The sequence below is a fragment of the Corvus hawaiiensis genome, chromosome 31 (assembly GCF_020740725.1).
Source record: "Corvus hawaiiensis isolate bCorHaw1 chromosome 31, bCorHaw1.pri.cur, whole genome shotgun sequence".
NCBI lineage: Eukaryota > Metazoa > Chordata > Aves > Passeriformes > Corvidae > Corvus > Corvus hawaiiensis.
Genome location: NC_063243.1, coordinates 2,179,901 through 2,198,180, shown reverse-complemented (window position 1 = coordinate 2,198,180; position 18,280 = coordinate 2,179,901). Strand labels below are relative to the sequence as shown.

General features: G+C 61.0%; 1 protein-coding gene across 1 annotated transcript; it reads right to left on the bottom strand.

The window, feature by feature from the left end:
* Positions 1–8,034: 8,034 nt before the first annotated feature.
* On the bottom strand, positions 8,035–18,017 carry LOC125318740 (serine/threonine-protein kinase pim-2-like). Its single transcript, XM_048289674.1, has 8 exons — positions 17,955–18,017; positions 12,376–12,540; positions 11,785–11,918; positions 9,945–10,374; positions 9,777–9,827; positions 9,205–9,571; positions 8,259–8,535; positions 8,035–8,110 (listed from the first exon to the last, which is right to left on the bottom strand). Exons 1-8 carry the CDS (start codon positions 18,015–18,017, stop codon positions 8,035–8,037), a joined length of 1,563 nt encoding a protein of 520 aa, XP_048145631.1.
* Positions 18,018–18,280: the final 263 nt, after the last annotated feature.

Below are 18,280 nucleotides of genomic sequence, written 5' to 3'. Positions count from 1 at the left end.
AGAAAAAAAGAAGAGGGGGAATTAAAAGGAAAAAAATGAACGAGTCTTTACAAACAGATGCTGTGAATCCCATTGGAGATAGGGAAAGGAACTTGGAGATAAGGAAGTAAGGAAAGAAAACAGAAAACCATCAGTTTTAGAAAATGTTACTAATTAACACGAACTGCTGCTCAGCCGAGGTCCTGCTAAATTCCTGAACTTCCCGAAGAAGAACAAAGCCTTAACAGAGCAATGAATATCGGATGTTATACAAAGTGGGGATGCACATTAAGGGGCACATGCAGCAGGCGGATCGGGAAGTCTGTACCTTCCAAGGACCTCAGCCACTGCGGAAAGGGACACGGAGATGCGGCCGGGCAAATCGGCATAAAAAGGAGGCTGCGTCCTCCAACACTTGGACAGACCCCACGGGAAATGCCCCGTGGCCTCTCCCTTTGTCCACGAATAAAGTTACTTTTACACGACTCCTCCGGCTCCTCTGGGGACACAAACCTCTGGCCACGGGAACTTTCCCGCACACTGCCGGCCACGGGGCAGCCACCTCTGTCCTACCCACAGCAGCCGGGACGAGCCAGCGCTGCTCCGGCACCGGCTCCTGCCGAGGCAGCAGCGGGAAGGAGACCGCGGGCAGCCGCTCCCGCAGCGCCCTCACGCCAGGGCGAACACGGCGCCCACACGGCACAACGAACCCGCCACAGCCCCCTGCCGCCCCCTCCGCCCGCAGCCAGCCCCGAGCCCCGCCAGAACCGAGCGCGGCTCCCACCTGCGCTGGGGCCGCCTCCGAGCTCCGCCGCCGCCTCACCGGGCTCCGGCCGCCGCCGCCGCTCCCGGGCCCGCACAGACGCTCCGCCAATGGCGCCTCTGCTGCGCCACGGCCGCCCTGCCGGCGGCTCCGGGCCCGGGCTGCTCCCCGCTCCGACCAATCAGCGCGCCAGAACCACGACTGACGGCAGCGCCGCCCAATCGGAGCGAGGGGCGGGCTCTGCACACGGCCCAGCCCCGCCCCGCGCTCCCAGCGCCCCCCGGGCTGCGTGAGGGGAAAGCCGCAGCTGAGGAGCAGCCCTGGAACGGGCCCGGCCCGAGCCGCCATTCAGCTGAGAAGAGAAACAAAGCTCTCCGCTGCTCCCGGCCCGACCTGCCCAGCCCTGCGTGTCGGGTGCCTCCGGCTCCTTGGGAAGCCCTGCAGCCTCGCTACTGCCGCCCCTAATTCGGAGCATCAGTGCATGGCTTTGATTTCCCCGGGAAAGGGAAAACCGCCCCAAACCCCTTTGGCTGAGTGCACGAGGGGAGAGATTTGTGGCAGAAAACTCCCAAAGTCGTTTATGCCCAGCTTGGGAAGAACAGCCCAAACCAAGCGGATGTCCCACAAACAGGGAACCCCCACAAGCCCCTCCCAACCCCCGGGGCTGGGCTGGCCCTGCCTGGATGCCGGGAGACACCAAAACCGCTCTGTCCCTGCCCTCTGCTACTGCACAGGCACAGGAAATACAAGGAAAGGCCCAGGAGCTGAGAGAAGGAGCGGGAGAGATCCCGCCCCGAGCACCGGCACGGGCACACCAGAGCCAGCCTGGGCACAGGGAGGGAATTTATTACCAACCAAATCCCAGCAGCACAAGGAGAAGGCAAAGAAATCTCTCCAACACCTTCCCCCCACCCAGCGGGGATCACCTGGAACGGGGGGTCAACAGGGCTCTGCCCCACGGGGGTCACTGGGGATCATCCAACGCCGATCCTGCTCTTTTGGAGGATGCATATTCCTGAGTACAGCCAGATTCTGAGTCCTCTTTACCTGGTTACCCACAAGAAGAATGATTTCCTTTGGGGCCCTGAACAGCAACAAGCTTTTGCCCAAATCAAGCAGGAAATTGCTCACGCCGTAGCCCTTGGCCCAGTCAGGACAAGACCAGAGTTAAGAACGTGCTCTACTCTGCCGCCGGGAGCAATGGTCTGTCCTGGAGCCTCTGGCAGAAGGTGCCTGATGAGACTCGAGGTCGACCACTGGGATTCTGGAGTTGAAGCTACAGAGGGTCTGAAGCCAACTACACCCCAACAGAGAAGGAAATCTTGGCCGCCTATGAAGGAATCCAAGCTGCCTCAGAGGTAATCGGCACTGAAGCACAACTCCTCCTGGCACCCCGACTACCGGTGCTGGGGTGGATGTTCAAAGCAAAGGTTCCCTCTACCCACCATGCCACCAATGCCACATGGAGCAAATGGATTGTTCTCATCACACAGCGCGGCTGTATCGGAAAACTGAATCGCCCTGGGATTTTGGAAATAATCACAAATTGGCCTGAAGGTGAAAACTTTGGTCTCGCTGATGAAGAGGAACAAGTGACACGTGCTGAAAAAGCTCCACCGTACAGCCAGCTGCCATCAGAAGACACACGCTGCGCTCTTTTCACCGACGGCTCTTGTTGAATCGTAGGGATGAAACGAAAGTGGACAACAGCTGTATGGAGTCCCACATGACGGGTTGCAGAAGCTACTGAAGGAGAAGGTGGATCAAGCCATCTTGCTGAACTCAAAGCTGTTCAACTAGCCCTGGTCATTGCTGAAAGAGAGAAGTGGCCAAAGCTCTACCTCTGCACTGATTCATGGATGGTAGCCAATGCTCTGTGGGGATGGCTGGAAAAGTGGGAAAAAGCGAATTGGCAGCGTAGGGGAAAACCAATCTGGGCTGCTGAGGAGTGGAAAGACATCGCTGCCTGAGTAAGAAAGCTGGTTGTGAAAGTCCCCCATGTAGATGCTCATGTCCCCAAGAGTAGGGCTAATGAGGAACATCGCAACAACAAGCAGGTAGATCAGGCTGCAAAGATAGAAGCGTTACAGATAGACTTAGATTGGAAACATAACAGAGCTGGTGGGAGAGGGCCAGTTGTAACCAAAGGAGAAATGCAGGAAATGACTTGGTCGGCCTTGCCTGGAAGAAGGGTAATTTTCTCTAATAATTACTAATCCTTTCCCTTGGCTTTTGACTTTCTTCACAAAGCCATTTGCATCCCAGCTTCAGCACGATGTGAGAAGCCCGGGCTCCCAGAACTGCGTGAAAGATTCCTCCGCAGCAACACTCGGGTGGAAAGGGGAGCGGGGCGCCCGAGCACCCTCTGGGGAAGCCTCCCGCCAGGTGGAATTTGTGCCGTGCCGGGAGAGGAGGAGGGGGGAAGGATGGGCGCTGTGTGGCAGCAGCAGGAAGTCTGGGCCGCAGGACATTCCACCTGCGCCGCTGCCCCGCAATCGGCGGCCGTGTCCCCGGGGCTGCGGCCCTGGCACCGCGTCCGCTGAGCTGCCGACGCTGCGGGAGCTCCCCGGGCTGGGCTCAGGCTCCCGCTGGCACCGGGCAGCAGGCTGTGCTCTCGCTGTGCTCAGCAGCAGCGGAAAATGCCTCTGGACGTGCACGTCTCCTGCTGCTGGGAAGAAGCAAGGAAGCGAGTCGAGAAGTTCTGGTTTCTCTTTGTCCTGCTGGATTTTTTAATTTCATTCCACGCTCCAGAGGCAATTGCTGTGCTGGCCTCTCTCAGCTGGTTCTATTTCAAGAGCAGCAGCAACAGGACTGTGTTTGAGCGCTGGCAATGGGGCCTGTATGGCTTTCATTCTCCTCGCCTTCGTGCTCGGGGGCTGGTGGGCATTCCAGTGTGTGCTGATCCTTACGCCTGTGACAAAAAGACTGACTTCAGTGCCATGAAAGCACGGTGGGTAGCCCTGACTGAAAGAGGCAATTGCAGTTTGGCTGAAGAACTTCAGGCGGCAGCCAGAAGGGCACAACAGCAGCCGTGATCTCCAACTCACAGGGCAAAGGCAACAGCAGCATCCCGATGGCGCATCACGGTGAGTGAAAGGGTGCGGAAACGCGATCATTTCTTCCTCTGAAGTTTGGTGCAGGGCAGCCCAGGCAGGCTCTGAGGAATCAGGGGTGTTTGTGGGCGACTGCTGTTCTGCTGGAGAGATTCAATTAGAAAAAGAAGGTGTTCTGCCATTGGAGTCTTGACATCAGTGCTTCGTCAGCAAGACCCGGCTGCTCCGTTCTGCGCTGGGTCCAGTGCAGGCAAAGGGCTGAGTGTGTGAAGTGAGTCCTGTTTTTCAGCCGTACAGCTCTGTCCTGTGCCACTCTCTGCTGACATGAAACAGGAGGGAGCAGGCTGACCTCGGCTGGGTGCCAGGTGCCCACTAAGTGGCTCTATCAGTCCCTTTCCCAATGGCCCAGGGCAGAGAATAAGATGGAGAACAACCAGCAGGGTGAGATCAGGCAGTTTTATTACAGAGAAAGAAAAGGAAAGAAAAGAAAAGGAAAGAAAAGAAAAGGAAAGGAAAGGAAAAGAAAAGAAAAGAAAAAAGAAAAGAAAAGAAAAAAGAAAAGAAAAGAAAAGAAAAGAAAAGAAAAGAAAAGAAAAGAAAAGAAAAGAGAAAAAAGAAAAGAGAAAAAAGAAAAGAGAAAAAGAGAAAAAGAGAAAGAAAGAAGACTCTGCATGTGCGCAGGCTAAGGAAAAAAGCCAAGCTCTATTTGCCATTAGCAGCGATGTTCGGACACTTCCCAGCAAGCTGGGCTTTAGCACACGGAATGGTCTCTCCGGGAGGGAAACGTTGAGGAATCACAAAAGCTCCCCCTGCCCTTCCTCCTCTCTCCCTTTGCTTTATACATCTGAGCTGGAGTCATATGGTTGGAACATCCCCTTGGCTGATTTTGGTCCGCTGGCCTGGCTGTGCCCCTGCCAGGATCCTGCCCACTCCCATCCCCTCTGCTGGGGGAAGGAATGGCAGAGGGACAGCGCTGCTGGGCAGTAGCCAGAACACCGCTCTGTTCTCAGCACCCGTCCAGCTACCAATGCAAAGCACAGCCCTGGAAGGCCCGTGAACTTTCCCTCAGGCAGACGCAACACACGGGACTTGAGCTGCCAGCAGCCCAGGTCACCCTCTGCCAGCCCCGCTCCTTGCACCTTGTGTCCCCACAAGCAGACACCAAGTGTTTCTGCTGCTCCCCCTCCTGCACAAATCCACAGAGAGCTGGGATTTTTCCAAGTCTCGTGTCTCCGTTGTGCCGTATTCCCAAAGAAGCAGCAGCCCCTCCCGATGAACACGGCGAGTTACGCGGATGCTTGTCAGCTCCACTGCCTGCCTAGAAATCTGGGAACTGCTTCTAAATGCTGCTCCCTGCAGCTCTTGGGCACCGACTGACACAGAGCTGGGAAACAAATCCCCTGGCTGCTGGCTGCCAAGGTGAGTTCCGCCAGAGTCAGAGCTCTGTGGGAAATCTCTATCCACGCCTCTCCTTTGAATAGATCCGCAGCCGGGGTGCGCAGGGACGTGTCCTGTGTGGAAAGGAAGGAGTGTGCCAGCACCGTGACTGACACTTTCCCTCTCCGTGTGCGTTGCAGAGCCACGGGTACACAGACGTGATGGAAACCCTCGCACAGCCAGAGCCTTCTGTCCCTGCAGAACGGAGCGCGGCGGGTGGGGGCGGTTGGTGGGCAGCGAGTCCCGGACAGCGGGCGAGATCCGGCTCCACAGCTGCCAGGCCCCGCTAAGGCTTAATGCCGCCTCCTCGGCGACAGGAAAGGCCTTCAGCCTCGTCCCTGCCCAGAGGGGCAGCGCTGGCCTGGCTGCACAGCTCCTTTTCCCCACAGGTCACAGGAGATGAGATCACAACGCTTGCAAACACCGACTGCGAGCCACAGCTCTGGGTGCTCACCATGAACCTCAGCTCTGCGAGCGCTGTCTGCCCCAGGCTCCAGGGGATGCAGTGGGAGCCCGGCTGGGCTCTGCCCTGGGACCATCCTCCAGGGACAGCTGCACACAGGGAGCATTTGGTTGCCACAAAGAGCCAGGCCATGGCTGCAGGGAGCTGCTCCAGGTGCGGCCTGCACTGCTGTGTGCTGTGCTCTGGGACTGCTGCTCCCCACAGAGGGGACTGCACTGGGGTGCCAGAGGAGACAGAGAAGCTCCATCTTAAGCCTGACTGGGCTGGGTGGCTGGGCTGGGAAGAGTGGCGAGAGTCAAGGGCATTCACAGAGCCCATCCTGCTCTGTGAATAACGAGGAAAAGGGAGTGGGAACCCAGCAGTGAGCAGAGCTGAGGCCTGGAGAGCAGCTCGGAATGACACCCAAATCTCACCAGACCTCTGAGACATTGCTGTTCTTCAGCCAGCAATGAACACAAAGAGTGAACCTGGGGCTCACTCTTCCTCGTGGCCAGGGGCATCAAGGAAGGCTACAGCGCAATGGGGACTGCGGTGAGCTGGGAACTCACTGGGGGAAAGAGGGAGCACTTGTGGAGCAAAAGGCAGGTGGGGGAGAGAACTGTTCAGAGAAGGGCTGAGCTTCAGCTTGAGCAAGCTGAAAAATGTCATTGGGGGTCTTCCCAGACTGATTTCATTTCAGAAGTTACTGAACAAGTTTGTTATTGGGGGGGTGTCATATTTTCCCCTGCAGGTGCACGCTCTGCAAACTTGAGCTGCACTGCCGAGCTGCTCAAGCACGTCTCTGCTGCAGGTCACAGCGTTTCTTCTTTGGCTTCTCGTGGCCCCGGGGCTGAGCCGCAGCAGAGCCCTGGCGGAGCCCAGAGCAGCCTCAGCATCCACAGAGCCGGGCTGCAAGGAGAGAAAGCAGAAAGCGCCCGTCAGCTGAAGGCTCCCGTCCCCCTTGTCCCAGCCGCCCGCGGTGCCCAGGCCGTGCTGGCCGTGCTCAGAGCGCTGCCCAAAGCTGCCCAGCATTGCTGCCTCTGGCAGGAGAGCAGGAGGGCAGGACACGTGCCCAGCCTGCAGCCGGCCGTGGCACAGCCACCTCCTCAGCAGCTGCCCAGAGCGGGATGCTGCTGCGCTCGCTGCCGTCTCCCAAAAGCCCTTATCCCAGCCGTGCCAAGAGGACGGGCACCCACCTCACGCCTCCCGCCGCCAGAAGAAAAGCTGCTCCCAAACGCTGTCCTCAGTCTTCTCCAAGGGCACGTCCCACCCACGCCGCAGCTGCTCCCAAGCACTTCGCCATCCGGACCAGACAGCACCTAGAACGCTTCCTTTGGAAAGACAAACCATAAATCAATGAAAAGAGATTACAGACAAAAAGGGGAAACAAGGAAAAAGGTAAAAAATCTTCTCTCTGCTGGGGCCTTGAGGAAGGCCCAAGCCCGCCATGCGAGGGAAAAACCCACCCACGGGCTAGGGCAGCCCACGCTTTCTCCCTTCCCCCTGCACTGCCCCCAAAAGTCATGCTGAGCCCAAAGCAAACAAGGGCAGTGGAGCAGCCCAAGCCCTTCCTTGCCTGCAGAGCAAAGCAGCCCATGCACAGCTTCTGGTGTCCAACCTCTGCTCCCACCATGGGGCTTTGTTTGTGTCAGGCTGGCTGCCCCAGCCCCAGCACGGGGCACGGTGGGTGCTGGGGGCTGTTGGCAGGGCCAGGAGCAGACTCCCAGTTCAAAACCAGCCCAGCCCATCCCCCCAGCCCTGCCAAAAAGCAGCTTGGCAGCCGACTGAAGAACTGGTTGCATCCGCCCCAGCAAAGGGGGGAACCTTTGCTTCCCGGCCAGGCTGTGCAATGCCCAAATCTGGGAGCATCCCCCTGCGTGTGGACTCATCTGCAAATTCGCCGTGGAGCCTGGCTTTGGAGAAGGTGCCACAATTGAAGTCCATCATCTTCAGCTTGCCAGGTGGAGGAAGAGCTTGTCATCCTTGATGTCACCCTCCATGTCTCCAGCAGCAGCAGCCGCACCTGGCACAGCTTCTCCAGGGGCTCCTTCTTCCCTGGGGCTGGAGCAGGCTGTCAGTGCTCTGCCCAGGGCCCCGGCTGTTGCTGAAGCAGGACAAGCAAAAGCAGCTGGCATGGGGGCCACCAGTGCTGGGAAGAGCAGCTCAGCTCCAGCAGCAGGGCTGCGCGTGCCCAGCTGAGGAGCCCTGCGCAGCGATTCAGGCAGGACAAAAACTCTGCCTTTCTTTGCTGCTTCTTGCCAAGGCACGTGTGCAGCTGGAACTTACCGGCTCCCTGGGTCAAAGCGTGCGTGTGGCTCTCTCCCTTCTCCTACGGCACGTGAATGTCCTGCATCCAAGGATCACAGGACAGGTCTTCTAATGAGGGCCTTTCCGAGGAGAGCACGGATAAACACCGTTGGATGAGATCCTGGCACTCTGCAGAGAGAAAGCAGAAAGCGCCAGTCAGTTGCAGAAGGCTCCTGTCCACTTTGCTCCACTCTTGCCATGGCCAGGCCGTGCTGCGTGTGCTCAGGGCTGTGCCTAAACTTTGCCATCAATTCTTTCTTTTGGAGGAGAGCAGGACATTGCCACCTCCTCAGCAGCTGCCAGTGTGGGATGCTCCTGAGCCCGCTGCTGTCTCCCAGCACTGCTATTCCCCCCGTGCTGCAGAGACGAGGATCCACCTGGAGAGAGCCGTCGTGGGAGCGAGAGCCAGCCCCAGGTGCTGTTCCAGCCCCTCCTGAAAGGATGCTCCCCGCAGACCATCTGGTGCAGCACGATGCCCAGGGACCAGACGGTCGCTGCCTTGCCGTAGTACCAGCCGAACTGGATCCATTCTGGGGGCCTGTAGGACGGTGTTCCTATGGAATAGAGATGGAGTTCTTCAGGGGGACGCTGCCTGCTCCCAGAGCCTCGCCCCAGCATCCCTGGGCCTGCAGGGGCCGCAGCAGCGGCACGCGGCGTGACCCGCTGCCCTCTCGCCAGCACCGGGGACTTGTGTACAAACTGGGGGTTGGAAAAGAAGCCGCTGGTGTCGCAAGAGGGCAGCAGAAGCCCTGGCAAGGCCCGAGCATTCCATGCAAAGGAAAAACCCACTTGGTGCTGGGGAAAAACCACGCTTTCATCCTCCCTGCCTGCACTGCCCCAGAATCCATTCTGAAGGCAAGGCAAGCACGGGCAGCAGAGCAGCCCGAGCCCTGTCTCGCCTGCACACCAAACGGGCTGGAGCACAGGTTCTGGCCCCCCCTCTCTGCTACCCCCAGCCACGGGTGTTTCTGTGGCGCTGGCTGCCCCAGCCCCAGCGCCAGTCCTGGGCAGAGTGGCTGGCAAAGGCTGCCAGCAGGGCTGGAAGATGGCCCCTCAGCCAGCGCCGCTCAAAAGCAGCAAGGCTGAAGACTCCGGCTGCCATGACTGGCAGCAAAAGGGAGAATCCCCCCCTGCCACAGCCGGCTTGGGCTGTGAGATGTTGGGCTGTGAGATGTTGGGCTGTGAGATGCCTCTACCAGGAGCCTCCCCATGCGTGGGCTCACCTGCAAAGCTGGTGTAGGCTGCGGCTTGCAGGTAGGTGCCACAGCCAAAGTCGATGAGTTTGGCCTGCCCGGTGGCCAGGTCAAGCAGGATGTTCTCCGGTTTGATGTCCCGGTGCAGGACCCCGCAGCTGGTGCAGTGCCGCACGGCCTCCAGCACCTGGCGGAACAGGTGCCGCGCCACCTCCTCGCACAGGAAGCGCCGTGCCCGAATGAAGTGAAGGAGGTCCTGAGACCGCTCCGGGCGCTCCAGCACCATCACCACGTTGCTGGGGAGCTCCAGCCACTCGTGGAGCTGGACGATGCCGGGGAAGCCAGCGGACACCTTGTGCAGCAGCACGATCTCCAGTGGTGCTCGGGTGCCGTCGGGCTGTGGGAGGAGCACGATGCCGTCAGCGGGGCCGATGCCGTGCCGGGGCTCGGCAAGCCCTCAGCCAGCCGGGGACGCTCTGCGCGCTCCGCTGGCCCCACGGCCGCTCTCCCTCGAGGCGTCCTGGCGGCTTCCACCCTGCCGGGCCTCGGCTCATCCCCGCCCGTGGCGCCCCGGCTTCTCCCGCTGCCCCTCGCTCACTCACCAGCCGGCCCCAATGGTGGATGCGGTTCCGTGGCACCCGTTTGATGGCCACCTGCAAGGCAAGGGGAGCAGCGGGCTGAGCTCGCCGCCCGCCGTGCCGAGCCCCGTGCTCCTTCTCCTCCTCCTTTGCCCCCCGCCTCCTGCGCCCGCCGCCGGCCCCGCCACTCACCGGGGCGCCGTCCGAGAGCCGCGTCGCCGCCAAGACGCTGCCGAAGCCGCCGCGCCCCAGCAGCGAACCCAGCCGGTAGCGCTCCTTCAGGCCCTGCTGCGCCTTCCGTGCCGGCGAGACGCGGCCGTCAGCGCTCGGCCCGGGGCCAGGAACGGTCCCCGAGCGCCGCTCAACCGCCCCGGGCCGGCCATCCCCACATGTTGGCTCTTTTGAAGCGGACACCGGCGGCTCGGGGCCGGCGGCCGCGCTCAAGAGCGGCGGAGCTCGGAGCGGGGAAGACGCTGCGGAGGCGGCGGGAGCGGCCGCGCCGCCTGTGTCCCCGGCGGGCCCCGGGAGGAGCCGAGGCCGGGGCCGGGGTCGAGGTCGGGGTGGGGGTCGGGGTCGGGCCAGCCGGAGCCAGGGGCTGGCGATGGTGCCCAGGAGCCAGGCGCTGATGCCCGCCCAGCAGCGCCACAGGCGGGACGGCGAGAGCCGGGCGGAGGCGGGACCGCGGCGGGACGCCCGGGGGCGGGGAGGGGGCAGCCCCGCCCGGGGCCGGGGGCGGGCCGGGGGCATGGCCCGGCCGGGCGTGGGGAGAGGGAGGCCGCGGGAGGCGGGGTTGGGGAACGAAAGGGAGAGCGGGAGAGGGTGCGAGACACTGGGAGAGGGAGAGGAGGAGCAGGAGAAGGGACGCAGAGGGTTCGTGGACTCGCTGCTCTTCTGCTGCTCTTGTGCTGCTGCTGCCGCTGCTGCCGCTGCTGCCGCTGCTGCTGCTGCTGCCGCTGAAGCGCTGGGAGCGTTTGTCCGCGTGTCCGTGTGTCCGGTGCCCGTGTGTCCGTTCCCCCCCGCGCGCCCCGGGGCAGCACGGGCCGCTCCGCTCCGGGGCCGAGGCGGAGTCCCGGAGCATCTCTTCCTCCCGCAGCCACAGCAAACCCGCTCGGCCATTGGGAGCATTTTTGCACCCGTTTCCCTTTGAAGGGCTCCTCTCTACCCCCATTTCCAAGGAGTCTCCCTGGGGTTTTGGCACCTGCAGCGACAGGGCAGCGATTGGCCTTCAAACTTCAAGAAAGACATGGAGGGGCTGGAGCACGTCCAGAGATGGGAATGGAGCTGGGGAAGGATCTGGAGGACTTCTGAGGGGCAGCTGAGGGATGTGAGGGGGCTGAGCCTGGAGGAAAGGAGGCTCAGGGGGGAGCTGGCTCTCTCCAAGTCCCTGACAGGAGGGGGCAGCCAGGAGGGCTGGGGCTCTGCTCCCAAGGGAAAGGACGAGAGGAAATGGCCTCGGGGGAACCTCTGGGGTGGATGGTGGGGAAATTCTCATCCTCCGTGTCTCGACAAAGGGGGAGGAGAGGAGGGGTGGGGCACGATCTGGGGACACGGGGGTGGTGACGCTGGGCTGGGGACACGGGAAAGGGCACGGGAAGCCAAAGCCCCGCTGAGCGCTGGCGCTGGGCTGGCACGGGGTGAGCCGGCAGCAGGGCCCCACAGCCCTGAGGGACTCGCCCTGACGCCCGGGGAGTATTGATCCTGGTCTCTAAAAAATGAGACTCAATAAAATATCATTAAAAGATGCCTCCTTCTCCTCCTCCCCCACCCCTTCTCCTGCTCCCCCCGGGCCCAGCGCCCACCCTTGGCCCCCCGTTTTCCCAGCGCGGTCGCATCCCGCGGGAGGAGCCGGGATGGAGCCGGGGCAGGTCGGGCTGGGGCAGGGCTGGGCTGTGGGCCCGGCTTGGGAGCCCCCCACGCGCCCCCTCCCCAAATTCCCCTGGCGGGGGGCGCTGGGGGCGAGGGGGGGGGCGCAGGTGGGGTCCGGGTGGGGAGCGCTGGGCGCTGCGGGTCTGCCTGGCAACTGGTGAGTCACCAGCGCCACGCGCTCTGATTGGCTGAAGGTTGTTCAGCGCCTTCTCTGATTATCTGATACTCGCGGGCAATTTTGGTTGGTCCTTGGGGGCTGTGGGGCGGCTTAGGCGGGGGTCTCTGCGCCTTTGGGGTTCGCTGGGTGCCGATTTGGGGTTGAGGTGCCTCCCAAGGGCCCCCCGGGGGGGGGCGACACAGGAGTGACACACGGGGGTCCCCATTCCCGATCCATCCTGGGGCCGGTTCTGCCCCCTCCACTCTCGGCCCCCGCGCGGGATCCCCCAAAGTCCCTTCCCACTGTTCCCCAATAAACGGGACCGGGGAGAACTGGGAAGCCTTCCTGGGAACACTGGGAGCAGCCCGGCGGGGGCAGAGTGACAGCGGGGCTGGGGGGGACACACGATCCCCCCAAAATCAGCGCGGGGACGGAGCGGGGGGTCCCGGCCGGGCCCGAGGCCACGGGGAGGGGCTGCGGCCGCCGGCGGCTCAGGAGCTCTGTGGGCAGAGCAAAGGGGGTGACACCGGGCTGGGGGGTCCTGGGGGAGCACAGAGCTCCGGGGGAGGGGGGACACGACCCCCAGGCCCCTCCCATCACCTGCTTGCACAGGTAGAAGCCGAGCCCCAGCGCCAGGAAGATGAAGCCCAACACGAAGTCCCCGATCCCCGTCAGCATCTTGGGGGGCGGGGGGGCAGCTTTGGGGGGTGGGGGGCAGAAGGATCTGGGAAACGGCGGTGGCTGCCGGGAAGGGACTGGAATGGACTGGGACAGAATGGGACAGGAGGATACACTGGGACCAGGATCAGGACTGGGCAGGACCAGATTTGGAGCACCAGGGATTATACTGGGATATATTGGGACCACACTGAGGGCTACTGGGAACATGCTGAGGGCCAATGGGTGCTGCTGGGTTATACTGGGAGTGATTTGCATCATACTGGGAATGACTGGGATTGTACTGGGAGTGACTGGAACCACAGTGGTGGTGAAAGGGCGCAATTGGAAAAATGCAGGGGGCAACTGGGATCATCCTGGGAGCGGCTGGCCCATACTGGGGTCATACTGGGATCATACTTGGAGTGACAGGGTCATGTTGGAGGGACTGGCATAGTTCTGGGAGTATCTGGGAGTGACTGGGATCATACTGGGGCTGACAGGAATCAAACCAGACTCCTACTGGGAAGTTAATGGGAATCATACTGGGGGTGACTGGACTCATACTGGGATCATGCTTAGAGCAACTGGGACCATGATGGGACAAAAGGCATCATAGAGGGACCGACGGGGAGTGGCTGGGTTCATACTGGAAGTGACTGGGGCCCTACCTTACTCTACTGGGAGGGACTGAGAGTGAAAGGAACCATACAGGGCACGACTGGAAACAACTGGGACCATGTTGGGGGCAACTGGGATCTTACTGGGAATGACTGGGAACATAAAAGCTTGAGTGGAGTTTTTATCCCGTGGCATTCCTGGGAAGCAGCGGCAGCTCCGCGCCCCCAGCCCGGGGGGTGGGAGCAGGGGAACCGCTGGCAGCACCTTCGGGGCACAGCCGAGGGCTGGGGGGCTCCTCCCCCACTTCATTTTCTCTGCCCAATTCAAATCATCCCCTCCCATTCAAATCCCCTCCGTTCACATCTTCTCCCCACCATTAAAGTTTCCTTGCCCCAATTCAACTTTTCTCCCCAATTAAGCCCTGAGGCCCCTCCCCGCCCCCGGCTCCTCCCGGCAGGACCCGGCCGGGACCTTCTGGAAACAGCAGCAGAAAGAGTTCAAAAATTCCTCATTACTTCCATCAATTTCCTTGGTTTCCGGGGCATTTTCCTGCGGCTGCTCCAGGCCGTGGCTGAGGGGTTCCCTCGGGCTCCAGCCCCTTTCCAGCCCCTTTTTCCAGCTCTTTTCTTCAGCTGACCCAAAGCTGCGGATTTTGGGGGGTGGGAAGAGTCGCTCTGCTCGGGGGTCCCCGCGGTGCCCCAGGGAGGCCCCGAGGCCGCAGCGCGGTTCCCTCCGGCCCCTTGGAGCGTTTGGAATCTCCAAATCTCAGCAATCGCTGTCCGTGGCATTCAATCTCCCCTGCAGGGTTTTCGCCCAGACCGGCTTTCTTTCCAGAGGGTTTTGTGGTTTCGCTTCGAGCCGGGGCCTGAGGACACCGGAGCGGCCGCGGGTGCCGGGGCAGGAAGGGCTGAGGGACAGCACCGCCCCACAAACCTCCGGGAGGGGGACAAGGGCTGGAGGGGGCAAAGAGAGAATAAACACGAGATTTTAGAAAAAGAAAAAAACCCAGTAAAATATAGATTATAGGTAAAATATAATAAAAGAGAACTCTGAAAAAAGAAAGTAACAGCAGAGCTGCTTCTCCTGGGACTTTGGGTTTCTTGTCCAAGCTCCGAGCTGGGTGTGAGCCAGAAACCAGTGGCTGGGAGAGACATTGCTGCTGAAGGGCTTCCTATGGCCAGGACTAAAGTGTCGAGTATCAAGGAACAGCTTGAGGTTACAGAAGCGCCAGCGCTCCCGTTGGATTCCCTCGTTGGAAGCTGAAAGCGGAGCTCCGTCTGGGACTCTGCTTTGTAAGGATTGAATGTAAAACTCCAGCGCAATCCCCGTTTCCCTCCCTCCTGTGGCCAGCGGCGCACGGAGAAGGGATGGGAGTTTCGGTGAGTTCGTGCTTCCCCCTGAGGGACAGGAATCCTTGCCGTGTCCAGCGGGGGTCCCTCCCCAGCCGTGCGGTCACTCCCCGGCCCGGCCCTGAGGCGCGGGGCAGTCGCGGGGCAGCCGCGCTCTGGCCCCGTCAGCGGCACCGCCGCTTCGTGCCGGGCAGGAGCGGCAGAAGGAGCCGGGCGGCGGCGGGGGCTGAATCCCGGCAGGAGGAGGAGGAAGAGGAAGAAGAGGAAGAAGGGGAAGAAGGGGCCGGGTCGGCCTGCGGTGTCCGATGGCCGGGGAGCAGCGGGGAGGCCTCGGGGAGCGGCGGCGGGCGGGGCTCTGCTGGAGCCGCCCCGAGGGGTTTGTGCCGCCCCGGGTCCCTGAAGGAGCCGCTCCGCGGGACGGGCGAGCTGGGAACGAAAGGAAATACAGAGAAGAGAATAAAATACAATCAAAGAGCCGCACCGAGAGGCGTCTCCCCCGCCCGCGTCTGAAGGAGCTGCACCGAGGGACGGGCGGAGAGTGAGTAGAATAAAATCCAGAGAATGGAGTAAAATAGAATAAAAAACTGCACCGGGATGTCCGCGGCGCCCGGTGTCACTGAAGAGCCGCACGGCGGGACGGGCGTTGTCGGGTGTGGCCAGAAGGGCAGCGCCGAGGAGGGAGAGAGGTGTGAATAGAAAAACAAAAAAATAGAGAGAATGAAATAAAATACAGGAAAAGAGCCTCACCAGGGGATCTCCGCAGCCCCGAGTCACTGAAGAGCTGCACCGAGAGAGCGGCGAGAGGTGACGGTGGTGAAAAAGCCGCACTGGAGGGGCTTGGGATGGGAGGTGGGAATGGACTAAGCTCTAGAGAATAGAATAAAAAAATAACCAAAACCCCGCACCGGGAGTGGCCGCTGCCCGTGACTGAAAGAGCCGCACCGAGGGACCGTCGGGGCAGCACCGGGGTCTCTCGGCCGCCCCGCGTCACCGAAAGAGCCGCAGCCGGGGGCAGTTCTGGGGTCTTCTGGAGCCGGCCCGAGGGCTCTCGGCCGCCCCGCGTCACTGAAGGAGCCGCAGCGAGGGACGGGCGGGGCGCGGCCCGGATCGAGCCCCTCCAGCTGCGCCTCGAGCGGCGACCCCGCGGGACCGCGCCGGGGCCGGGCGGCGGCGGCAGCCGGAGCCGGGAAAGCGGCTTGGAGCGGCGGAGACGAGCGGGGTGTTCCCGAGCAGCTCCGCTCAGCCCTCGGGCACCGGGGGGTTCCGGGGGTTGTTCCCGACCAGCTCCGCTCAGCCCTCGGGCACCGCGCTGGGGTCGCCGCGCACTTTTCACCCCCGGCCGCCCCCACGGGCCGGGCCCCGCGGCTCCCGCTGCCGCCGCCTCGGCCCCGCCGAGCCCAGAAACCACGAAAAATCGCCGGCATGCACTAAAAAAGATTTTCGTGCGCAGCGATGTGTGCGGGGGGAGTCCTTATGAACTCCCCTCCCCTCAGACCCTCCCGGGCACCGCCGGGCATTAGCGCAGCTCCCGGGGCCGTGTCCCGGCCACACTTGGGTATTAAATCCGACAGATTTGAGGAGCGGGCACAGCCCTAGAAACCAGGGCTTTGCCCTCGGCAGCTTGGAGCGGCATGAGGGGGATAAAGGATCCCCTGCACTCACCGATGCCTCCTGAAGCAGCTCTGCCCCCCTAAGAACGAGGCTGTATTTGGGAGAGGGAGGATGGCTGGAATGCGATCTTGAATGAGACAGACACATGTTGGGATGAAGAGGTTTGAAGGGGTCCCGTCACTGAGCAGGTTTTGGGGCACCCTCCTGCAAGAGCTCAAGATTTTCAATCGCGGCACCATCTATACGCCTTTCCCAACCCGCTTGCCATAGCAGTCTCTGTGTGGGTTTCAAAAAGATTTCTGCCAGCTTTCTACAGTCAAACGGAGTCATTAAACCACTCGTAAAGATATGGTGCAACAAAGTTTGCACGTCCGGGTTGGTTAATCCATACTGCATCCCAGCTTTTTGTCCTTCTCGGACGAGCTTCCAATTGAGCCCCGCCCACTGGCGTTGGTTCGGATTACCGGGGGCAGCAATTCCCGGGAACGCTTGTGCAATAAATTCACCCTCAATCAAAGCTTCCCGTATGATTCCCTGCCACCGCCGAGCAGGATTGTCGGAAGCAGGGCGGCTTGGGGAGCCGCGGGCAGGACTTTCTTTTTTCCGCTCCGGCCTTTGAGCCGGGGGATCAGTCGTTCTTCGCATTCCCCGGCTCCGCTCCAGCTTTTGCCCCGGTTGGAATTTCCCCGCATCCCCTTCTCGCTCCCGCGGTTTCCCCCCTTCTCTGTTCGCCAAAATGTTTCCTCGGCAGGAGTCACAGGGCGGACGGACCCCCACCGGGGCCACCCCCCCCGGGGAGCCGGGCCCGCGATCCCCGCGGCCAACGCCGGCCGAAAACTCGGCACCGCGACACACATTCAGCAGCTGATTCAGGATTCTTTCTCCCCTCCGCCACCAGTGGCGGTTTCTGGTTTTCTCTTTCTTTCTCCTGCCGCTTGTGTTCTCCAAGCGGCTCAATCGCTCTGCCTTTGAACACCCGCCGTTCGCATTGGAATCCCCGCTCTGGCTAAGCCGCGGTGAGGCAGACGGCGATGGGGGCAGCGGGGGACACACACGCCCCCCCAGTGCTAAAGTTAACTCTTCGGGGGACACCACGGGACACCTCCGAGGCAGTTCTGGTGCTTGCGGAGAGGGGAGCTCATCCACTTCCATTTTCTCTGGTTCTGGCGCGGGCTGCGGAGCCTGTAACTCCGTCTCCGCGGGTGCAGAAGGCAGGGACGGTATAACTGGGTCTACTCCCCCAAAGAATTCTCGTGCTTACGTCGGAAAGGCAGCAGCGGGACTGCCTGGCTCTAGATGGGCTGCTGCCCCTACCGCAGCTGTTTTTTCTGCCTCTATTTGCCTCAGCGCCATTATTATTAACTTCCATAGCGTACTAAGCCCCTTAGTCTCTTTTAATCCATCGCTTATGGCGTCCCAAAGAGTGATTCCCAGCCTTTCCCACTCAAGAGTGCTGAGAACGCTCCCATGGGTGGCAAAAAATCCTCTCTCCCGACCCCATCTTAACAGTCTTTTCAAGACCTCCGGGTCATGCTTCTCTCAAAGAGAATATGCTGGAGGACCCTGAACGTGGCCCGCTCCTCTTTCGACAGACCCTTCCCCATCCTCCAGCCCCCGGCCTCTCACCTCTTCAGGTGCACCCGCTGCAGCGTACGTTTTCCGGAGTTCTTTCCCCAGGAGATTTCTTCGGCTCCCCCAACTCCAACGGAGCTGTTCTCTGACTCCCCCCTCCACGGTCCAGCCCTGGCAGGCTCCGACCGGGGCCTCCCGCCTTTTCACTCCACAGACCCCCTTCAGAATCCAAAGGGTCCGGTCTGCTTCATTATCGCAGCGTTTATCACATCGCGAGGTCACCAGCATGCGGGAGCTCAGGACTTCTGAACAACGAACCAATATGATTCCACAGAAGACATTTTATTGTTTACATTGCACTCTACTTACGCATTTTGCAACTGCTGTGCACGCGATCACGCACTTCTTGATTGGTCCCTCGATTTTGTCCATGCGTTCTGCACGCACTTTTCAGAAAACAGGATTGGTTCTAGTCCAGTGCGGCACAGTCCTTCCTTATCTATTTCTCGCTGCCTTGGTATTCTGCTTCTCAGCTCCTTCTTTCCCAATTGAGCGCTGCTTACATTTCGGTAACCTTGATGCATTCCTGGTGGCTCTGATAAGAATCACTAAAGATGGCTTGGCTGGGGCACACTAACAGGGTTCACATACATTACAACACCCTCCAGTCCTGAGGGATGTGTTACTGGGAGGGG